At 39.4% G+C, this 23,902-nt stretch overlaps 2 protein-coding genes and 1 non-coding gene across 3 annotated transcripts; 1 reads left to right on the top strand and 2 right to left on the bottom strand.

The window, feature by feature from the left end:
* Positions 1–6,724: 6,724 nt before the first annotated feature.
* Positions 6,725–6,831, bottom strand: LOC147942583 (small nucleolar RNA R71). Its single transcript, XR_015560532.1, has one exon. It is a non-coding gene; the product is annotated as a small nucleolar RNA R71 (small nucleolar RNA).
* A 5,830-nt stretch (positions 6,832–12,661) lies between these two features.
* LOC104698912 (putative receptor-like protein kinase At3g46340) lies at positions 12,662–17,834 on the bottom strand. The gene is made up of 10 exons (XM_087453008.1): positions 17,720–17,834; positions 15,095–15,636; positions 14,515–14,993; positions 14,281–14,425; positions 14,057–14,128; positions 13,897–13,968; positions 13,705–13,782; positions 13,444–13,610; positions 13,113–13,363; positions 12,662–13,010 (listed from the first exon to the last, which is right to left on the bottom strand). Exons 2-10 carry the CDS (start codon positions 15,394–15,396, stop codon positions 12,966–12,968), a joined length of 1,611 nt encoding a protein of 536 aa, XP_087309134.1. The 5' UTR covers positions 15,397–15,636; positions 17,720–17,834; the 3' UTR covers positions 12,662–12,965.
* A 1,505-nt stretch (positions 17,835–19,339) lies between these two features.
* LOC104790863 (putative LRR receptor-like serine/threonine-protein kinase MEE39) lies at positions 19,340–23,825 on the top strand. The gene is made up of 12 exons (XM_010516660.2): positions 19,340–19,591; positions 19,983–20,517; positions 20,692–21,170; positions 21,301–21,448; positions 21,533–21,604; positions 21,736–21,807; positions 21,900–21,977; positions 22,048–22,202; positions 22,318–22,523; positions 22,616–22,742; positions 22,896–23,154; positions 23,258–23,825. The coding sequence occupies exons 1-12, from the start codon at positions 19,507–19,509 to the stop codon at positions 23,676–23,678; spliced, it is 2,637 nt and encodes an 878-aa protein (XP_010514962.1). The 5' UTR covers positions 19,340–19,506; the 3' UTR covers positions 23,679–23,825.
* The last annotated feature ends 77 nt before the right edge of the window (positions 23,826–23,902 follow it).

The raw sequence follows: 23,902 nt of genomic DNA, 5'->3' as shown, positions 1-23,902 counted from the left end.
CCTTAAAATGCTAACTTCCTATAACATGCTATCTCCCTATAACATGCTATCTTCCCGTAACATGCTATTTCCCTATAACATGCTATCTCAAATCTTCCAACTACCCCACAACTACTCCACAATCAAAGCATGCAATGCGGAAGCATAACAAGCAATCAAGTAACACCCAAATAATCAAGCAAGCAATCAAGGAACAAACAAGACCCGGCTCGCCTAGACCTTGACTCTAACTTGGCATCCACGTCACTTTACTTTGCAATGACTGCCAAATCTGAAAGAGCTAGCCATGCATCAAGATAACTTGATCATGCTTGACCCTAAAGTCAGGTAACCGCACCATGACTGACCCTCCAACTTCACATAGGGATATCACAATCACCTAGGGAAACAACCAATACAAATCCACAACCTTGGGCCCATCGATCCTCTGTCCTGTCCCAACACTCTTCCGCGTTGATACCACAAAGGCAACCAATCGGACACACCCCAAATCATCTGAATAATCAGCCATCCCAGGTACACAATCGGGTAAACCGTGCCGCATCGTCATGCGGTTAAGGCTAGTAGCTAGCTAGACCCAAATCTATCCTGCCAAGAGCTAGAGAGCTCACACACCTCCCATCCCCTTAAAACCACAACTCACCTTAGCTTTGAAGATCTTTGGCTTGATTAGAACTCCACCACACCACGCCGATCTGACAGCACCTCTCCTTGATCTTTAACTCCTCTCACCGCCGAGATCTTCTCTTCTTCTTCCTCTTCACTCGAAAATCTCTTGATTTTCTTTACAAAAGTTTGAGAGAAAATTTTGGCAAAGCTTTGGTGTTTAGAGAGGGTTTTGGTCGAAAATGAGAGAATAGAGGTGCTATTTATAAGCACTTCAATCTATCTCATGGACTAGCAAGTGGCAAAAATCGAGTGACAAGTGTCACATTTTTTGCATGTACTCTCCCCCACTCGCGCGTGCATCTCATTCGCTGGCGAAGGAGGCTTAATCCATCGACATGTGGCGTTTCTCTCCCATGGAGAGACTCTTCCACTTATTCGTCCTTCCCTCGTATCTCTTGCGTCCCAAGCTGCCGTGCTTGTCCGCAAAGACGACTCACTCGTCCGCGAGTCCAATTCCTCGGCAGTCCTCGGTCCTCCTGTCCGTGACTCCCGTATTTTTTGGCTCTCTTTGGACCTCTTGTCCATGCCATCAGTATTTCACGGCTCTCTTCAGACGTCCTGTCATGTACGTTCGATCCGTCCGTGATTCCATGGTACATCTTCCGTCCATCTGGTACAAGGCCATTCCGTTCCCATGGTCCATCTTACGTCCCACGTCCCATTTTTCCACGGCCATTACTTTCCTTTTTCCTTCCTTTGGTCTTTTCACCAAGTTTCTCGATCATTCATTCACCACTGGTCCGGATGTCCCAACAGTTCCCATCCGTTCTTTGGTTCTGGACCTTTTGTGTCTTGGTAACTTCAGGTACAAGTTACTTAGGCCATTCTCCGAAATTTCCTTTTCTCTGTCTGTCCGAGACATCTCCACGTACTTCGTACACGTCCGATACGTACTTTGTGATACGGGTCAATACATTGTACCCCCCTTAAAAGAATTTGTCCTCGAATTCCAGTGCCTCGATCACCTTACCGTGATGTCCATGACTTATCGCTACTTGCGTCTTCTCCTTTAAAAATCTCCCTGATTATTATAGCAATGATCATTCATTTGACAACATGACATTGACTTGTTTGTCTTGAATCATCTGAGCTTCTTCATCTTCAGCATTTTCTTCCTTGGATCCATACTTCTCTCATTTTCATAACCGAGTTTCTTCTCCATACTCCTTAGTCGCTATTAAGAATTCTTGAGAACTTCTTCCATTCTTTCCTCAAGTTGGTTCATCAGAACTTCCCTTGGTACTGGACTCCATATATAGGGTTTAAGTGCTCGATCCATGATCTTCTTGCACCCTCTTTTCTTTGCCACATTATTTTCTTGCACTCTCTTTCTTGACTTAGTCGATTATCGAATCCGACTGTGTCGCCACACCTTCTATTTTGAAACTACTCCACTAATTATCCTTCGTCTCTTGCCCATCACTTTCTTAGCATTCTCTCTTTCCCATCAGATTGTCCCTCCCGGATCAATCGTTCGACGTTTTACATTTTGCCCTTGCAACAATGTCTTCTCTCTTTTCTCTCTCCTAATCTGATCGTCCCTCCTGGATCAGTCATCTTGCCTTTAATAGATATTGTCATTGCAACAATTCTCCTTCTCTCTTTTTCCTTAACCCAATTCTCTTATCTTGTCTCAGCGTCTCCGAGTATCCTCCCGATGACTCTCATGCTGTCTTGCTTTTGTCAGATCGCATTTTTACGGTGTTTAGGTGAGTCCTTAATCAATCATGCCAAAACAACACAACTCAAACAATGGGTTAGTTATGCAACCAATATGCAATCTAAACCAACATGCATGCAAACACACAAATGCACAACCAAGCAATCACACAAAACCACAACCAAAAAAACGCAAGCAAGCAACACACGACCAGGTACAATATTTAGTCCTCACGACCTAGATAGAATATTACACACCAAAAGGAAATAAGTTCAAACATTCCCCAAAAGGTTTACACAAGACCCTATAACATGGCTAACAGGTGCCTAGGGTTCTCTCAAGAACTTACACATTCTACAGTTGCACTCGCATCTCTCAGACGGCTGGTCGGCACTTTGTTCAGCAGGCGGGTTCACAGAAGTCGAGGTCGCAGGCTCTGGGGCTCCACTCTCACTCGGTCTACCATCATCCGTCCTCACGGTTCTGGTCGGACAGTCTTGTAGTTGATGCCCAAATGCACCACACTCCCAACACACTACCACATATCCCGGTCCTGGAGCGCACAAGGCTGCTCTCCAGCAATAACGAGCTTGGTGTCCACTCTCACCGCATGCCGCGCAATGGACAGTGTTTCTCAGCTGCACTCGGGAAGGGTTAGTCACTCTCTTCCTAGCTTGTGCACGGGTTCTCACCAATCCCCTCCGTGGTTGTATCTCCTCACGCTCCATGGGTCCGATAATGTCACTCATCAACCTGGTCCGCTTCTCACTTGGCTGTCTTTGTTCCAAATGGACTACCTCTTTTCTCAACCGACCCTCTTCGGCTAACTTCTCCACTAAATCCATCATGAAGTCCTTAAGATCTTGGACCATTCCTCCCACTATCTCATCTCTTGATTCATGTTCATGTGCCACCTCTTGGCTCCTTGGTTCACCATTGGCCACACTTTCCTCACGTTATGTGGTTTCCTCATCACGCCCTTTGGGTTCACTCCCGATTCTTATCACACCACTTCTCGCGTTTGCATCATCTTGATCTTGGCTCGGCTCATCCTCGGCCATAGGTACACTTTCACTCTCGAGTACCGCCTCAGCCATACCCTCATGCTCATTCACCTTCTCGGTATCATCTAATCCCAATCGCCTCGTCAAGGCCTCGTTGTTGATTTCCACTTGATGTGTGTCAGGTTTTAACCTAGAATAACACAACGAAAAAGCTGCAAGTGCACAGTAAATCAATTGTAGTATTTAAGGTATTGATCCCACATAGACTAGTAAGTTACGCGACGAGTTTTATGAAGAAGAAATATGGCTAAGACAAAATAAAAGAGGGGGTTTGTTGTTGGTTTTCCTATGAACCAAAATAGAAAGCAAATAAGAAATAAAGCAATGTAAATAGCAATAGACAAAGTGTTGTGTAATAGGGAATTCTCAGGGTATCATGGATCGAATCATACTAATAAATTAAACAGGGTATTTTCGATTATTAACGTTCAAGAACTCAAATTTGGACTAAGCAACTGGCCTATTCCCATGTAACCTAATCACTATGTCTAGACAACCTAGATTACTCTATTTCCGTAGGTAAATAGGAGCTAAATACACATAAATAATCCAAGTTTGATAAGTTCACAAACAAAACTCCATAACTCAACTTTTGGTTGGTTATGACGCTTTGCTCATCTAAATTACTTTAGGCGATTTAAATCTATCCTAAAAGCAGTAGCTAGGGCGTCAATCAAGCAGTAAGCAACAAAGATTTATTTAGATGGAGAACAATAAACGAACAGACCCAAATCTAATCACCCTAGTCAACAATCCATGAATCCCCTTTTGAAACCCCTTAAACCCAACAAGAGAACTACTCAGACATACTCATGCAAATCAAAGTTATATGAATAAGATATTGCATAAAAGATTAAGAGTATGAGAAAAGGGCTAAGAAATCTTCTCTGGAATACAAAGTAGATGATTCTTCTTCCTTAAACAAGTAGAGAACACTAACGAAATAATTTAGAAAGAGTAGAAAGTGAGATGGTGACTTCAAAGATGAACGACGATGGCTTCCAAGAAGAGCTGAGAGAGAACAAGCTTTGACGGCTGTGTAGGGGTCTCTGGTCGTCTCTAGGGCTGCTGCTGGAGGCATGGATGGATGTAAAATGACCTGGTAATGGTACCGCTACAACTCTGGGTCACGTACCCTCTATAGCCGCTTCTCTTGGCCTTCTCTTTGTCTCCACAATGAGAGTTGGTACTCCCTCCTCAGCATTGGACAACATCTCAACCACTTCCAGATACTGCTCATGGTCACTATCATTTGAATTCGGGTTCTCATCACTCCCAGCTACGTTCGAACTAGCGTTGGCTCCATCTCCAACATTGGTCTCTGATCCGACATTGGTGTCACAACATTGTCCTTCTTCTTCGGAGTCTCCAACACGATCGTGGAGGATCCCCAACACGATCGAGGAGGATCCAAGAGCATGAAGAACAACCCGAGGATCTACCCGAGGACGAACTCGACCACATCCTCGTGTACCACATCGTGTAGACCCTCGGGCAGCACTGGGAAGCTAGGTCAAAGGGGTTTCCATATATAAACCCCTCCTCCTCTTCCTCGCAAAGGAGCATGCCGCAGACCCTCAAACCAGAGAGCGAGAGCTTCTGTGAGAGAACTGAGCGACTCAAACACTTTTCCATTTTGTTTTGGATTTTATTTCATAACTTTTAATCATTTTCTTTAGATTTCTTTCTTGTACTTTTATCCCTCTACTTTATCGTTTAATATAATGCAATTTTCCTTCATATTTGTTGTTTTGTTTCTTGCTATGATTTTCGAGTGGTGAAGTAAAGTTTTTAGGGATGGGATAGATGATTTTGTGTTCTTGATCGGTTAGGATGTCTTAGTTGATTGAATATGTTTAATACATTTCCTTCTAGATTGGTGTTCTTAATGCTGTCAACAAACCGAGAGGGTGAGATTAGATCTAAGTTGTTTTACCACCGAGAGGTGTAGATGAGATGCTTGAATCAATCAATGGTAGAGGTTTACTCACTTAGCCTAAGAGATTAGATGAGTAAGGGGTGACAATAATGAACCGGATCTTAATGCCTGCTTGGTCATGTTTCTCTAACGAGAGTTGGGTAGGGGAGTGATCAAGGTTGATTATTTCTATCACGAGAGTGTTTTAACAAGATTTTAGAGATTCATTGTCTAGGAAATATTTGCTTGACGCATGTAAGGCATCTGTACTGGTTAGGAACACTTAGGATTCGATTACCCCATCCTTAGAAGCTTTAGTATTTTAATTGCTTGCATTTTCATTCATCACTCGATTTGTTACCCGATGAGGTACACGATACCCTGCATCTAGTAACCCCTTGAGTTGTTCATATTTCATTTGCTTACTCGATCCCCCCCACCCGATCTTGTACTCGAATGCTTGCATCGAGTGCTTAGGTCGTGTGGTTCTTTGTTTATACTCTTTTCTTTTATTATTTTAGGATTGTTAGATAAAACCCATAATTGCTTGGCTTGACTTGCATTGTTCTTATTGCATCCTTCCTGCTAGCATAAACAACCATTTGGATTGATAACCATTTTTACTACAACTGCATAGGGAATTGATACCCTGGGTGAAAAACCTACTATCAATTTGGCGTCGTTGCCATTTGGTTGATTTTATTTTGCTACGTTTAGGATTTCAGCACTCGCTAGATCAAGTTCTTTTGTTTATATTGGTTCGGAGTCTGACTTGTTTGCTTTCGTTCTTGTTTGTTTTCAATCTCAAGTACAACCCGAGCACCCACCCGACCCGTCACTCGATCGCCTGGATCGAGTAGACCCTCGTGTACACACTCGGTTACTTTCCTGTGCATGCAAACACGATCCAAAGGTAGCCAAAACCTGAGTCTTTTCATTGATAACATCGACAGACCAAGGCTACTCAGACAACAACAAGTTCAACCGCAACCAGCAATCATTGACGAGACAATGAACAATCTAAACGGTCCACCAGCTCCTCAAGCAAGGACCAACATAGGAGCAGGAGATGCTCCATCTACTCACACTCAAAGGAATGACATTGTGCCACCTGCTGTCTAGAACAACAATTTTGAGATCAAGAGTAGTCTCATCCAGATGATACAGAGTAATAAGTTTCATGGATTGCCAATGGAGGACCCATTGGATCATCTGGATTAATTTGATAGGCTTTGTAGCCTCACAAAGATAAATGGAGTTAGTGAGGTTGGATTCAAACTCAGGCTTTTCCCATTCTCTTTGGGAGACAAAGCACACATCTGGGAGAAATCACTGCCCAAGGAATCCATCACCACTTGGGAAGCGTGCAAGAAGGCATTCCTGGCCAAATTCTTCTCCAACTCCAGAACCGCAAGGCTGCGAAATGACATTTCCAGCTTTGTTCAGAAGAACAATGAAACGTTCAGTGAAGCTTGGGAACGTTTCAAGGGATACACTACCAGATGTCCTCATCACGGTTTCAGCAATGCTTCATTTCTGAGTACACTTTACAGAGGATTGGTCCCCAAGATACGGATGTTGCTGGACACCACAAGCAATGGTAACTTCCTCAACAAGGATGTTGATGAAGGTTGGGACCTAGTGGAGAACTTGGCTTAATCTGATGGCAATAACAATGAGGAATATGATCGCTCTGTGCGATCTACGGGAGAGGAAATGCCAAGTACAAGAGGGACATGAAAGCCCTCAATGACAAGCTCGACAAGCTCCTCAACCAGCAGCAGCATGTTCATGCAATATCAGAGGAAGAGCAGTTACAACAAGATGGGGAGAGTGTACATATAGAGGATGTTCACTACATCAACAATCAGGGAGGTTACAATAAAGGGTACAACAACTACAAGCCCAATCCGAATCTGTCTTATCGGAACCCAAATGTTGCCAATCCTCAGGACCAAACTTACCCATCTGCGGTTCAAGGGAACCAGGTACAACAGAAGCCTTTCGTCCAGTACAATCAAGGCTATGTACCTAAGCAGCAGTACTCTGGCAACTACAACCAACCACATGGATTCCAACAACCTCAAGGTCCGCAAAACCAATCACAAGAAGCTGAGTTACGCGGCCTACTTCAGCAAATGATTCAGAATCAGGCTTCAGCATCTATGGACATTGCAAAACGGTTCGCAGAGATGAGCAACAAGATCGACTCAGGATACAATGATTTGAACGCAAAGTACGAATCGCTCAATACTAAGGTTAGATACCTAGAAGGCCACCGCAACAACCAACCGGCTCCAAAGATCAACCAACTCCCAGGAAAAGCAGTTCAAAACCCTAAGGATTACGCCACTGCCCAAGCCATCTTCCTTGATGATGACTATGAGGATTACCTCACTGAGGACAGTGATGTTCAAGATGGGAAGGATAGGGATCACTCAATGATAAATGAGGCCAAGTACTACATATCCGAGTATGAACCCGAGCCTTCACCCGAGGAGACTAATCGAGTTGATGATCGAGCACTGGTTGGGGGATCACAAATCGAAGAACCACCCGAAGCAGAACCCGATGACCTACCCGATGAGGGTGATTGGATGATTCATCGAGTAGATGTTGAAACGAGAGGTCAGCCTCAACCACCTGTAGCAGCAGAAGGGGAACTAGAGGAAAGTTTCAATGCTGCACTAACATCCAACTGGAGGAGCTTGCAGAGCGTATGGCCAAGCGTAGAACTCCACCTCCAAAGCTTATGCCACCACACCAACTTCGAGAGGAATCCGCCAAGGAGGCAGCTCGGCTGGAGAATGAGGTTAAGGAGGCTGTTAAGGAGATTGGGTTTGAAATTCTCAGGAGTGGAGTGTGCTTAGATCCTGATCTGCGAATCGAGGAAAAATTAGAGGATCCTGGCTCCTTTACTTTGCCATGCTCGATAGGACTCCGAATTTTCAAGAATTGCTTGTGCGACCTTGGAGCTTCAGTTAGCATTATGCCACTGTCAGTTGCCAACAAGATGGGATTCACCAGTTTTAAACCAAGTTGTCTGTATTTGGTTCTAGCTGATAAAACAGTCAGGCATCCTATTGGGATCATTAAAGACTTGCCACTCAGGATTGGCAAGGTGGAAGTTCCTACTGATTTCATGATCCTTGATATGGACAAGGAACCAGACGATCCACTAATTCTAGGAAGGCCATTTTTGGCAACAGTAGGCGCTGTGATTGAGGTGAAGCTAGGAAATATCAGAATTGAGCATGGTGAGCACTTCAAGATGGAGGTTGATGTGAAGAAGGGGATTAAGAGGCCAACCATTGATGGTCAAGCTTTTTCCACTAAGACAAAGCAGAGAAAAGTCAAAAACCGCATTTGCCTTGGAACCTGGACAAAACCTGGAGAATCAGTTGAACCAGCCTACTACAGTGGAGAGGATTCCAGAACCTCTCCCTGAAAGGATCCATGCTTAAGGAGCATGAAGAGTCAAGCTTAGTGACTTTAAACAAGCTCACTTGGGAGGAAGTCCCAAAGGTATCTTTTAATTCTAGTTTATTTTTTTATTTATTTTTCTCTTTTTACGAATTAAAAAAAAAAAAAAAAATGGAAAAGTTAGAAAGGGAAATTGAGGAACCCGAGGGTCAGCCCGACACCGTACTCGACGCGCCTGATCGTGTCCCTGCTCGGGTGGCGAGTGGAGTCCAAATTCCACAAGCAAGCCCACTCTCGGCAAAGCCCAACCACCAACCCTAGCTTATTTAAGGGTTTTGAAACCCTTCTCCCTCATTATCACCGATAAGTCTTCTCTCAACCCTAAAGCTTTAAGTTTCCATAGTTTCTACTCTCTCTCGATCTCAAGTCTCATTCGATTTCTTTGGGAACTAACCCTATTAACCTCGAGGCTTAGCTTTTTCTTCTCAAGGATTCAAACATGGAGTCAAACGCGAAAACCTACCAAAGGAAGAGGAGAAGATCAACCTCCACCGCTGCTACAATCGGAGTTGATACCGCTGAACCTCAAGAGTCCCAAGGGAGAGGAAACGTTCCGCATTCCCAACTGTAGGCTGGACATTTTGCTTCCCCAACCCGATGCTCAACCTGATCCGGTGCTCGAGCAACCGATCAAGTAGACCACCAAGTTCGCTCACCGAGTTCGCTCACCGAGTCCAATGGCGAGTGCTGTTCGCCGATCTCCTCGGCGTAGGGACCTGTCTACGTCCGAAAGAACCCTTACCGACCCCATGGAGGTCGATTCTAATGCTGGTGGAGAATAGAAAAGGGAGATCCAAACCTCTCAATCAAGGAGCAGACCTGCGGTTACAAGAGGGAAGAGACTGACTTCAAAGAAGGCTGAGAAGGTAGCTGAGAGAGCAGCTGAGGAAGAGGATCAACAAGAAGAGGACGAGAGAGAGAGAACAAGCCAAGCCTCGCGGAGGCTGAAGCAAAAGGAGGTGGAGACTCCGGCAAGACTCTTCAAAGTCTTCCGAAAGATGAGCTTTGTTGGTACCCGATACCCTCATCGTGAGACCATGAAGCAGTTGGGGATCGCTAGAGATGTTGAGTTCTTGTTTGACATGTGCCACCTGGGCCAAATGATGCGATCCCACCTTGAAGCCTATGAGGAGGAGACGGTTCACTTTCTCTCCACTTTGAAGCTGCACTACTTTGAGGACCACCCGACCTTGCTACCCGATGGGGGGATCGGGTTCATCACCTTCTCCGTGAGAAACAAGGAGTACCGGCTCACTTTCAAGGAGATGGAGAAGTTGTATGGTTTCAACGCTGGTAATGGAGAAGGAATGGAGGTTAGCAAGGAGGAAATGAGGTCCCTATGGTTGACAATAGGAGACAAGCTCCCCTACAAGTCCACAAGCTCCAAATCCGCTCAAATAAGGAGCCCTGTCTTGAGGTATTTTCACAAGTCCCTCGCATGCACTCTTTTTGCTAGAAAGGAGACTGGGAATGTGAATGACCACGAGCTCCAGCCGTTGTATGTTGCATTGTGTGGAGTTTTGGACAATGCTAGGGATGGTACACCGCTAGTTGGAGATGTTGCAGATACTAGCATGGTGTTTGTGCTGCTCGATCAGTTCCTCTACCTCAAGTCATGGGCCGTTAAGAGAAGAGAAGGAGGCTGAGAGATCTCCATTGGAGGATTGGTCACACCGATCTTGGTGGCATGCGATGTGCCCTTGAAAGGAGTGGTACACAATCCGAGATGGGTGGACATAGACTACCTCTTGCTGGCAAGATTTCTGGCCTATGAGAGGCCTAACGACATGACGCTCTTCAAGTTCGTCCACCCAACCGCCAGAGCCGCCCAAATGATCCTACCCAATGTAATATGCACCAAGGTTCGGCTAGGAGACAACATCGACTTTGCACCGCCTTTGGAGTAGTTGTACAACCCGGAGGAGGAGTCCGAAGCTGAGAAGAGCTCGGAAGATTTCGATTTTGAGGAGTATGTGTGCTCTCAAAAGCAACCAGTTGGGGTGAGGGAAGCCCACAAGAGAATCGGATGGCTGAAGAGGATGAACAAGTATTTGGTGAGAAAGGTGAAGGATCTCACCGGTTCGGTGAAGACTATGGGAGGTCAGATCAAGGAGCTGCAAGACAAGGCAAGTTGTGCCTCATCTCCTAACTCGGCATACGCACCAACTTGGATGGAGAGGAGCGGACCGCTAGGAGGAACTCGAGGACTGCCACCTCCAGAGCCCTACCGAGCATTATCATACGAACCCCAAGCAGAGGGAGATGTCACTCGACCAGAAGCATCACGGAAAAGCCATTTAGACGCCTATCCGACACCTAACTCGATGGGATACACGATGCACTACCCGATGCACCCATCGAGGACACAATCGGGTGATCACTCAGGATTTTTCCCTCCGCCTTACCAGATGCCATACACGATGCCTTATATGATGCACCCTGCGAGTGGCTATACGGGTGATCATTCTGGACCTCTTCCGCCATACCCATCATACTACTCGATGCCCTACCCGATGAGCTACGCGGTACCCCCCTCGATCAACCCTTCGGATGCTGGTCCGAGTAAGTCGTCCGTGCATATCATCGAGCTCTCTGACGAGCAAACACCGGCACCTGCTGAAGCTGGAGACGATCCTGGCTACACGTTGGCGAGTATGGAGGCTGCTGCAACCTCCTTCTTCACCAACCCATGAGGTACCCAATTCATCCGATCTTTGTAAATAACATTGCATTTAGTTTCTTTCATTTTGTGTGATTTTTGGATTCTCTTTCCAACTTTTATTTACACAGAGACTGTGTAATTTAAGTTTGGGGGAGAGTCCTAGAATATTTTTAACATTATATTTTATTTTCTTAATTTTCTTATTTCAAAATTTTGCATGCTAGTTTTATTCATTGGAGTCTGCATCTATGTGCATCGAAAAACCCAAAAAAAAAAAGAATAAAAAAAAAAGGTGTTCATGTAGTTGCATTTACATATTAGGATTGAGTCTAGTTTGCTTCATATAGGATTGTTGCATATGCATCTTAGGGGACAATGATTAAAATTACCTTGTTTAAAATCAAATCTTAGGATTGAAACTATAGCTCTTAATCACAGTTCATTGTTGCTAGATCAATCTTTGGAAAAAAATAAAAAATCTTTGCTTAGAACCTTGTGTTTTTTGAATGCTTCCTCCACTTGTTTGAACTCTGGAACATCTCTATATTATTGGATTAAATTTGAACTTTAATTGTCTTGCTTATGGAACTTGAATACTTGCTCATAGTAACTCTAAATTCGGGTTAGCACTCCATTTTACACATCTTTTTCGTTTAACTCGATTTATTTGTCCTACCCATGAACCCAAACCTTTCTTTCAAACCTTGTTATGAATTGTTGAGTGAGGCCTTTTTCATTGTGTTATAGGTTGTGAAACCTTGAGAGTATTGAGAACGACAAAGAACTGCCTCTTGATTTAGCTAAGTTAGAATTTGAACTAGCTAATAGATTCGATTTTGAAAGATAGGTGGTTAGTATGTTTATTTGGGGTTGGGTTGAGGAATATATAAAAAAAAAAAGAGAAGTCCCTAAGGTTAGAATCAATTAGCTCTAAGTCTCTAAGTAAAAAACAATATAATAAGAGAAAAAGTGTTTGTTATAGTCTCCTAGAAAGAAACAAAAAAAAAACATATATACATATTAGGAGTTTAGCAAAGGAAGAAAAAAAAAAGGAGAGAGCGAAGAGAGCTAGAAGTTTAAAGTTTAAACCTTAGGAAGTAAAAAAAAAAAAAAAGAAGAAGAGTTAAAGTCAAGGATGTGGGTAGTATAATTCTAGGGGTTTGATAAAAAAAAAAGAGAAAGAAAGTGAATGAGAAAAGGGTAGATTATCAAGAGTTAAGCTTTGTATGCCCAAATTGTTCTCAATCTTAGATAGTTTTCACAATTGTCTAGCATTCCTTCTTTTGAAAAAAAAAACACCCAAAGAATTTGTTTGAAACCACCTTACTAAAAAGCCTTACCCTTGAAACCGATTGAGTTTGATTCACCTTCCATTTGCAAGAATTCGCCAAACACTTAATTGAATGTGAAAGAGATGTTCTTTACTTTTAGATGGAGGTTGAACTAGATCGATGCATGGTAATAAGCATAGAAAAATATTTGTAAGTATGTTGATTGATCTTAGCACCATTAAACTATCTTCAAGTACTGTGAACCCTTTAGGGGAAGTTCAACCTGCAAAGTAATTATAATGTAACATATTACATACTAGTTTCCAAAAATAGATCACATTTCTGTGTTTTATGATTTTTTACAGAGGATTTAATCATTTCATACCTCTGCCTTAAAGTATTTATAGCCTTGTGATGATGATTCAGAAAGTACTTTAACAGCTACTTGCTGAGAACCGTTCAGATAACCATGATAAACGACACCAAACCCTCCTTCACCTAGAGCTCTTTCCAAGTTGTTTGTCATTTCCATTACCTCTGCATAACTAAACCTTCTGTTTTTCGTCTCGATCGATGTCTCAGTTGTATTAGTGGACGCGAAATTCTCCCGTGGAGTAACTACAGACCGGGGTATTGCTGTAGAGAGCAAAGGTTAATAAAAGAATGATACCTATTATAGTTGGTTGATTTAAACATGAGTTTATGTCTTTAGGTACCTTCCACATGATCTGATGTCTTTTTCTTTCTGAACACGAAAATGAAAACCAGTACCATAACTATGACCACAACCACCACTGAAGCAACTAGTGCAACAATCAACACCGGAAATTTCTTCTCTGAGATACATGAACCAGGTAGACATGATATAGCATGTCCATCAACACTACAAAAAAGGATAAGATTGTATAGGTTATCTGAATGCACAAGGCAAGGGAATTTTGAATGAACTGTGTAGGTGGGTAGAGTTCTTTGCTTACGATAACTTCAGTCCTTCCTTTTCTCTATCGCGGAGAGCTTGTGGAATTGAATCATTCAGATGGTTCTTGCTCAAATTTCTGTAGAAAAAAAAAAGTAGAAATGCTCATACATGAATAACTACGCCACAAAATTCCTTAAAAAAAAATTACTCGAAGGATTACCACGGCCAAAAAAAATTTGAAGAACCTTACATGATCATTAAGGATTTCATGTTAGCTAGAAATTCGGGGATTACACCAGTCAAACTATTATTTGACAAGTCCCTGAAATTTGGAAAATAACAAAATTCATTGAAATTGTTATGTAAGAGATTTTAGCATTGGAGGCAAAAATGATCATACGTATACTTACAACTTTTCTAGATGGGTAAGATTTTGAATTCCAGCGTCTATAGTTCCCGCCAACCCATTTGAAGACAAGTTTCTGTTTTAAATGTCAGAGATAAGAAAATTTAAACAAGTGAAGTATAAATACATTTTGAAAAAGTATTTTGTAAAAAATGAAAAGCTGGTGTCTTATTAAAAAAAAAAAAAAAAAAAAAAAAAAAAAAAAAAAAAAAAAAAAAAAAATCTCACAAGGAAGTGATTCTTGGTGGTGTAGACGCATCCGTGTTACTACAATTTAGACCGTCCCACATAAACTGCCTAGGAACACATGGATCACCTTGCCATGAGATTCTACTCACTCCATAAACAGCTTTAATGTTTTTGATAGCAATCACTGCCAACAATTTTAATGATACATTAGGTTTAGCATATTGTAATTTGTAATATACAAAAACATTCACTATAGCGTTTTTACGTACGTACCATCATTTTCATCAGTTTCAGACTGAAAAAAAAAATCGGCAACCGCAAAACCTTCAATGGCGTTAAGCAGAGGTGGGTGTGTAGACTTCCCCGATCTCGTCAGCTTTACGATGCATTTTTGGCCTGTACAGATAACTGGCGACGGGTTGCTTAACGTTTCGGACTGAAGATATAAAGGCTTGTACGAATCTTTTATGGATTCTCCGTTTAAAGAAATGTCAAACTCTCTAGTCTCATTGCCTTTTAAGGCTTGGACCTCAGCAAAGTGGAGGTAAATGTAAACTTTATCATTAGCAGATTCTGGAAACTCGATATCTATCAATGGCTCGCTGGCATTCGCAGATGTTGCAGCGGTTTTGATAGCATTTTGGGGAAGACGGAAACTATCGGAAGTGTTTACCGTAAGACTTGTGGATATCTCTTTCCAGTCTGTTTGATTGTATGAATTCCACATTCTATCATAGACATCCTCGGAGTACCTATTCTTTTCCACAATTTTAAATCTTTATAAGCCACCATTGAATGAACAATGATAAAAAGATATCAAAGACTTATATAATCTTAGTCAAAGTAAACTCACCTTAGTACGTCCTCTGAATTGCTAAAATAATACCGCGAAAACAATTTCAACGAACCCGATGTGGTGATATAACTGTTATTTGGTAGCGGCCTCATTTCTATGGCCGATATAAATGGCGTGGACGTGTCCGTCTTGACAAGGCACAGGTCCAACATGTTTGATCTTGGGATGTGAACGATCTCCTTCCGGACATACTCTTTAGTGTCTAGTGTTATCCAGAAATTAGGGCCTATGTACAAGTCAAATCTAGGATAAGTATTAAGACCGTCGTAATTCCCATATATTGCTCTAACTCTGATCATATACTTGGTTCCTTGCTTCACTGTAATATTGTAACAGTTGCGTATTCCGTCTGGAAAGTATCTAACCGTTGTTTGAGGCTGTAAGTGAGGTTCCTCAAGATCTCTCTGAATTCTAGCAATTTTTCCTGTTTGGATATAACTTGAATCTGATGAGTATTGTAATCCAGTTGCAGACTCAGTATAAGGAGACTGTTCACTCGGGGATAACCCGCAATCCAAACTTATAAACCCTGTTTCAATCTAAAACCACATTCATCAAAAGAAAGAATTATGGAAATATTACACAATCCCAAACATATCAAAGAAGCTAATTAAAAAAAAAACTGAGTGGTGATTATAATGAGATAAAACTATATATCAACATGAGTTTTGTCTCTTTAAAAATCTTATTTATATATCAAGAATTTTTATCTCATTAATGTTATTAGTTTCAAGCAACAGTTTTAATGAGATAAAAGTTAAAACTAGCCCTGGGCATATTATCCGAACCCGAATCCTGAACCCGAACCTGACCCGAAGTAGGTGGGTTGGTTTGAGTAATATCCAAACCCGAAATAAGACCCGAACTAATCCGAATTAAATGTAAATATTACACAATCCCAAACATATCAAAGAAGCTAATAAAAAAAAAACTGAGTGGTGGTTATAATGAGATAAAACTATATATCAACATGAGTTTTGTCTCTTTAAAAATCTTATTTATATATCAAGAATTTTTATCTCATTAATGTTATTAGTTTCAAGCAACAGTTTTAATGAGATAAAAGTTAAAACTAGCCCTGGGCATATTATCCGAACCCGAATCCTGAACCCGAACCTGACCCGAAGTAGGTGGGTCGGTTTGAGTAATATCCAAACCCGAAATAAGACCCGAACTAATCCGAATTAAATGTAAATATTACACAATCCCAAACATATCAAAGAAGCTAATTAAAAAAAAAAACTGAGTGGTGGTTATAATGAGATAAAACTATATATCAACATGAGTTTTGTCTCTTTAAAAATCTTACTTATATATCAAGAATTTTTATCTCATTAATGTTATTAGTTTCAAGCAACAGTTTTAATGAGATAAAAGTTAAAACTAGCCCTGGACATATTATCCGAACCCGAATCCTGAACCCGAACCTGACCTGAAGTAGGTGGGTCGGTTTGAGTAATATCCAAACCCGAAATAAGACCCGAACTAATCCGAATTAAATGTATAAATAAATCTAGGGGGAATCAAACCCAGTACCTTGGACAATTAAGGATGCATATTAAACCATTTTGCCATCTTAGTTTCTTTGTCTTAATGCAAAAAGTTAAATATTTATATGTATACATGTGTTCTGAAATTTATAAAAAAATTAAAAAAAAAAATCATGATTTGTTTGAATTCGGGTATACCCGAATAACCCGAACCCGAACGGGTAATACCCGAAACCGACCCGAAAGTACAAAAAACCCAAACAAGTTCTATATGCCTAAACCCGAAAATCCAAAAACCCGAACCCGATCGTATTCGGGAACCCGAATGCCCACAGCTAGTTAAAACTATATATCAAAATCATACCGTAAAACTACAAAACGTGCAATCACAAAATTCTCTAACTAATAATTACTTATATATTACTACTAGGCTAGATAAGGTATCCCGTATACACGGGATTAAATTGTAATATTTTAAAACTCTTGAAAGACTAAAAATTTAAAATATAGTTAAATTATTCATGCAAATATATAAATAATAATGAATACACTACCAACTCACCCACCAATAAAAAAAACTTAACAAAATTGCATTGTTACTTATATGTTTGAATATATTTGGTTTTATACTTGTCACATCTTATACACTTACTTACATTTAAAACTTTATCAAGAAAACAAATTTTCAAGGGTTTACATGTGTAATTATGTTACTTGTTACGATTGATTGATATATAGTACTTGTTCTGATTATGTTAATTACTAATTTAGAACATAATAATTTGTATATTAAAATTATATACTTCAATCACATCTTTCTAAAATATTTTCCGTGGGACAACACCTAGTTCTTGGTAATTTAAAAATACAATTTCTTTACTTGCACAAGAAAAAAGAAAAAAAAAACAGAATAATCTTGGGTTACTTCAAAGGGTTTATCCATCGTCTATATGATCCAAGAAACGTGTTCAAACTATTATAATCCATAGAACTCAAAATTCCTTCTCTTTATATATATATATATATATATATATATATATATTAAGATGACCATATATAGGAATGCGAAAAGAGACAAGTTTAATCTACTAGAAAAGAATACTTCCTAGAACATAAAAATGGTTATACATACCTTCGTCCTGAGCTTGAACAAAGTGAACTGTAGCGAAAGTTACAAGGGCAACCAACAAAAGCCTATATGAACTCTCCATATTCTCTTAATTTCCAAAGAAAATTCTGAAAGTCACGGCCTCCAACTTATGAACTATAAATCAAGTTTATAAGCGACGAGGGGAACAAAACTACACTAGACATTTCAAGCAAATGGCCCTATACCAAGTACCAAGTCAATCCTCTGAAAACGTGAATACATGTCATAGTTCAAACCCAAAAAGAAAAAAATTAACTGGCGAAATGAAATTTAGTAAATGGACAATATCTCAATCTAAATATACACATTAGTATAATACGTTTTGTAGTGGAAATTGTTTTTGTTAGTTGTTACTAGTTTCTTGGTCAGAAAAGATTCGACTTGTCATAATTAATTATATGAACCTATACTTAATTAATGGAATAATAGTATGTTTTAATAGAAGCGAGGGAGAGGGAAGGCTTTCAAGTGGTAATTGACTTTGATTGTTCAGCCTGGTTTATAGAAGTCTAAAGAAAACCAGCTTTTGCATGTCAACGACCACTTTGATACCACCTTCTTCTTCGGTACATATATTTAACTTATAATTAAGTATAACCCATAACTAGTCTATCTATTAATGTCTGTTTTCAGACTGGACTATATGGTAATAATATGTTTACGATACATTTAAAAGTTGATCGAGTATCGTTTATATCTCTATGGTTTGGTAACTTCTACTTATTTCCAACCCTCTTGATTTTTGAGCTTAGATTGTTAAATTCATGTATTTCGTTCATTTGCGTACTCTCCTTCTTCTCTTAGATACTTCAAAGTATATTACACTGCAAATGGTATTCATGTAAGAGAGAAAAAAGAAAAGAATACATAAAGAATATCTCACTTCACTTGTTAATAAAAAATACTAAGAAAAAGGTCGAAACACAAAAAATGCCGTTTCGGCTATGACATATTGACATGTTCCCTTGGCCCGAATGAAAATTTAAATGCAGAGACTGAAATAAGCCAACATCTTTATGTTTTCTCTAATGAATTACACAACTACAATCCAAGTATTGTATGATATTGGATATATGGCCAGTTGGCAGTCGTAACGAACAACTGCCAATTGTGCCAACCCTATAATGAATGTTTTCTAATTGGATGAGTAGACTGTTTGATCGACTTGTAGATTATATAAGTTATTTTTTTGTATTCTAATCTAATCTAATCATAATGCTCTTGATATTTTTTTAATATGGTATATATCCAAGTCTTGACAACCCTAATTAAAATCAAGTCGCTCTTAACGTTTCTTCATGCGTAATGGTGGTGAATATTAAAGCCCAAAAAGATTTCGCAGATTGTCAAGGTCTTTGGTAAAAAATCTATATGAGCAAGTTGCATTTTGTATAGTTAAGAATTAAGAAATAAATTTAATTGCACCAATGAAAATTCTCTACTCAAGGTTATGATAGGACCTGGTCGTATACGCACGTAAGACATGTATGAAGACTTTCCGCGTGCTTTGATTCAAAATATATTAATCTTGCGAAAGTGATGTTATAACTAGAAGACATCATTGCTCACTCCTTCACTTGGTTTTTCTTGAATCAAGAATTCATTCCATGGTCACTCAATTTCTCATATGGTTGACTTTAGCTCGGTTTAACTTAGTGTCCATATAAGAGAAGCTTAATTCGTGTGTCCTTACATATAGTGTACAAGTGAAACGTGAGTACATAAGTGTGCGTTGATCTTAATTTTTTGAGTGTATTGTGATCGGAATCATGAAGAGGCTTCGTTGGCTTCTAGTGGCGTATTGGTTTGGTGTTTTTCTCATTCTTCTTCTTGCTGAAGCACAAAGTCAAGAAGGTATGCGAGCCTCCTTCCCCGTCCGACCATAAGGCATAATAAACACTTTTCCGTCACCTAATAACAAATTTTGAGGCCACAAATATATTCTGATTTAAATGTGGTATTTTTAATCAATTATCATCTTTAGTTTTTCCCTATTTTTGTTAGTTAGTATTTGTTTTTCTACTAACACAACACATGAAGTGACATTTTAATTATTTTATTTTTGTCATATAAGCCCCTGAAAGGAGAGGGACCATATTCCAACATGGATTTATGATATGGAAGTAGAGAGTACTGAGCACCACTAACATAGCTAGTACCTGTTTCCCTATACGGCTATATACCCATGCATATACTCAACACTTTTTTTTTATTTTTATCATTCATATGTTTCATTTCTTAACAGGTTTTATCAGTTTAGATTGTGGCTTACCTATAGATGAGCCCCCTTATGTAGAATCCGAAACCGGAATACAGTTTTCATCGGATGAGAATTTCATCCAAAGTGGAAAGACCGGTAGAATCCCGAAAAATCTTGAACTGGAAAATTTAAAACAGTACGCAACCCTACGATACTTTCCAGATGGAATACGAAACTGCTATGATCTAAGGGTCGAAGAAGGTAGGAACTATCTCATTAGAGCTACGTTTTTCTATGGGAACTTTGACGGGCTTAACGTTAGCCCGGAATTTGATATGCATATCGGGCCTAATAAGTGGACAACAATAGATATGGAAATAGTGCCAGCTGGTACAGTGAAGGAGATCATTCACATCCCAAGATCAAACTCTTTACAAATTTGTCTTGTTAAGACAGGGGCAACTACACCAAAATCAGCTTTGGAACTACGACGTTTGGCGAGTGATACTTACATCGCTAGATCTGGTTCCCTGAAGCATTATTTTCGCATGTATCTTACCAATGCCTCAGTTCTTCTTCGGTACGTATTCAACTTTAAATATATCATAACTAGTCTATTATCTTAAATAATAATATGTGCATGATCACGATACATTTAAAATTTTAGATATAAAAGAAGGTTGGGGAAATTGAGATTCTTACTCATTTTACTCTTTGACAACCATGCTAAGAGAAAGATTGTGAGTTGTAATAGGTACCCGAAAGATGTTTATGATCGTTCATGGATTCCATATTTTCAACCCGAATGGACACAAATATCAACAACTGCAAATGTATCCAATAAAAATCACTATGATCCACCGCAAGCTGCGCTTAAGCAGGCCGCAACACCTACAAATCTTGATGCGCCACTAACGATGGTTTGGAGTTTGGAGAATCCTGACGATCAAATTTACTTTTACATGCACTTCTCCGAGATCCAAGTCCTAAAGGCTAATGAAACTAGAGAATTCGACTTTGTATTGAATGGAGAAACAATTAAAACCGGAGTTATTAGTCCTAAGTATCTTGAAATAACGACCAGGCTTACAACAAATCCTAGGCAATGCAAAGGAGGTATTTGCCGCATGCAGTTGATAAAAACCCAAAGATCGACACTTCCACCTCTACTTAATGCTTTTGAAGTTTACTCAGTTCTCCAGCTTCCACAATCTCAAACAACTGAAAGTGAAGGTATCAAAAATAGTTTAGTTATTTTTTTTCTTTGCTAGCTTGTTTTAAGGAAATTACCATTTAACTAAACATAACCATGAAATCTAATTCATTAAATATTTTTCTCGCTGTCCATGAAATGTTATGCTAGTGGTTGCTATCAAGAAAATCAAATCTACTTATCGACCGAGTCGAATCACTTGGCAAGGAGATCCATGTGCCCTGAAGCAATTCTTGTGGGATGGATTAAATTGTAGCATCACAGATGATATATCTTCACCACCAAGAATAATTTCTTTGTAAGTTATAATCTTGCTTTTACACTTACTCAAAGATCTTGTTTCTATATAATATGAACTTTTAATATGCTTTACAATAACCAGAAATTTATCTTCGAGTGGCTTGAGTGGCACCATAGTATCTGACCTTCAGAATCTGACTCATCTAGAAAGTTTGTAAGTATGATCATTACTGAATAATTAAAGACGTCCGTAAGTTTCTTTTCTCACAGATGTTTAATCTATATACGGATACCATCGTAGTTCTTCATACAAAGCAAATAATGGTTCATTTTTTAACATCTCAGGGATTTGTCAAATAACACTTTGAGTGGAATGGTACCCGAGTTTCTAGCCTCTATGAAATCATTGTTGGTCATGTACTAAAGTTTCTCAAGTTATCTACTAATTACATTTACATTCACACGAACTATTTTTGTGTATATGAAATTTTCTTCCTCTACTTCGACAGAAACTTGAGCAGGAACAATCTTAGTGGTTCAATTCCTCAAGCTCTTCGCGATAGAGAAAGGAAAGGACTAAAGTTATAGTAAGAAAGATTCTCACGTAATTTCTTTATACTGCCTAATATCTTATGAATTCTAACTTCTCTTTTTTAGTGTCCTTGGAAACAAACATTTTTGTCTATCCAATACATGCATAGATAAGCCAAAGAAGAAATTTCCAGTGAGGATTGTTGCACCGGTTGTTTCCGTTGCTACCATCGTTGTTGTAATGATCCTCCTTTTTGTGTTCAAAAAGAAAATGTCATCAAGTATGGAATGTTTGTAACCTCTTTAAATCAAGAAACACTCATATATATTAGCTTATATATATATATATATATATATATATATATATATATATACTTGAATTTGCTTTGCCTGCAGGAAATAAGTCTGAACCGTGGATCAAAACAAAAAAGAAAAGGTTCACTTATTCTGAGGTTATGGAAATGACTAAAAACTTACAAAGAACTCTTGGTGAAGGAGGGTTTGGCATTGTCTATCATGGTGATCTAAATGGCTCAGAACCAGTAGCTGTCAAACTACTTTCCCAAACATCAGCACAAGGTTACAAAGAATTTAAGGCAGAGGTATACGAAATGTTTTTACCGTTCCTCATGTTATGTTATGTTATACCAATGTTTGTATGTATGTGTGTGTGTTTGCTTTACATTGCCGCCAGGTTGAACTTCTTCTAAGGGTTCACCACATAAATTTGGTAAGCCTTGTCGGATATTGCGATGAACAAGATCATTTTGCTCTCATCTATGAATACATGTCTAATGGAGACTTACATCAGCATCTATCAGGTGAACACATATATAACTCATAGGAATCTATTATGGATCACCAAATGAAGATAATTATTTAAACAATAATTAAATTAGAATGGTATTTTTACAAGATTGTGTATTCTATGCTTAGTGTAGCTTTACGGTACTAATAAAAATCATTTGATGTAGGAAAACATGGTGGCTCTGTTTTAAACTGGGGTACTAGACTGCAAATAGCTATCGAAGCTGCATTAGGATTAGAATACTTGCATACTGGATGTAAACCAGCAATGGTGCATAGAGATGTCAAAAGTACAAATATACTGTTGGATGAAGAATTCAAGGCCAAACTTGCGGATTTTGGACTTTCTAGATCGTTTCAAGTTGGAGGTGATCAATCTCAAGTATCAACCAATGTTGCTGGTACTTTAGGATACCTTGATCCCGAGTAAGTAACCTACACCATGGCTTTACTATGTAATCATTTCTTGTAAGTGTTTCAAGAAGTGTAAACTATATATGAATCTCAATCCATTTTCTTGCCTTAACAGATATTACTTAACAAGTGAGTTGTCTGAGAAGAGTGACGTCTATAGCTTCGGGATATTACTACTAGAGATTATCACAAACCAAAGAGTGATTGATCAAACCCGAGAAAACCCTAACATAGCAGAATGGGTTTCATTTGTGATCACTAAAGGAGATACTAGCCAGATCGTGGATCCGAAACTTAACGGGAATTACGACACCCGCTCTGTATGGAAAGCTCTTGAAGTAGCAATGTCATGCGCAAATCCTTCTTCAGCCAAACGACCAACCATGTCTCAAGTTATCATCAATCTCAAAGAGTGTCTTGCTTCTGAAAACGCGAAGATAAATAGGAACCAAAACATGGAGTCTAGTCATAGCTCGGTTGACCTGAATGTGACTGTAACGTTTGATACCGACAACGTGAAGCCTATAGCAAGGTAGCATATATGAAATTTTCTCTAATGGGATATAAACCAAACGGTCGAAACCTATCAATGTATAACTCTGTTATAATTTTATTTTATTTTGTTTCTTCCAATGTAAAAAAGAATAAAATTAAATATGAATATTACCCGTTCGTAAAATATATACGTGAAATGTTAGATAAGGAAAAAAATTTCATATTATGATTTGTTTGTTACTAGAGTTTTATGAAAAAGCCATGA

Source organism: Camelina sativa, chromosome 6, assembly GCF_030686135.1.
Source record: "Camelina sativa cultivar CO46 ecotype springtype chromosome 6, ASM3068613v1".
Taxonomy (NCBI): domain Eukaryota; kingdom Viridiplantae; phylum Streptophyta; class Magnoliopsida; order Brassicales; family Brassicaceae; genus Camelina; species Camelina sativa.
Note: the sequence above shows the minus strand (reverse complement) of the source record. Positions and strands in the feature narration are given on the sequence as shown.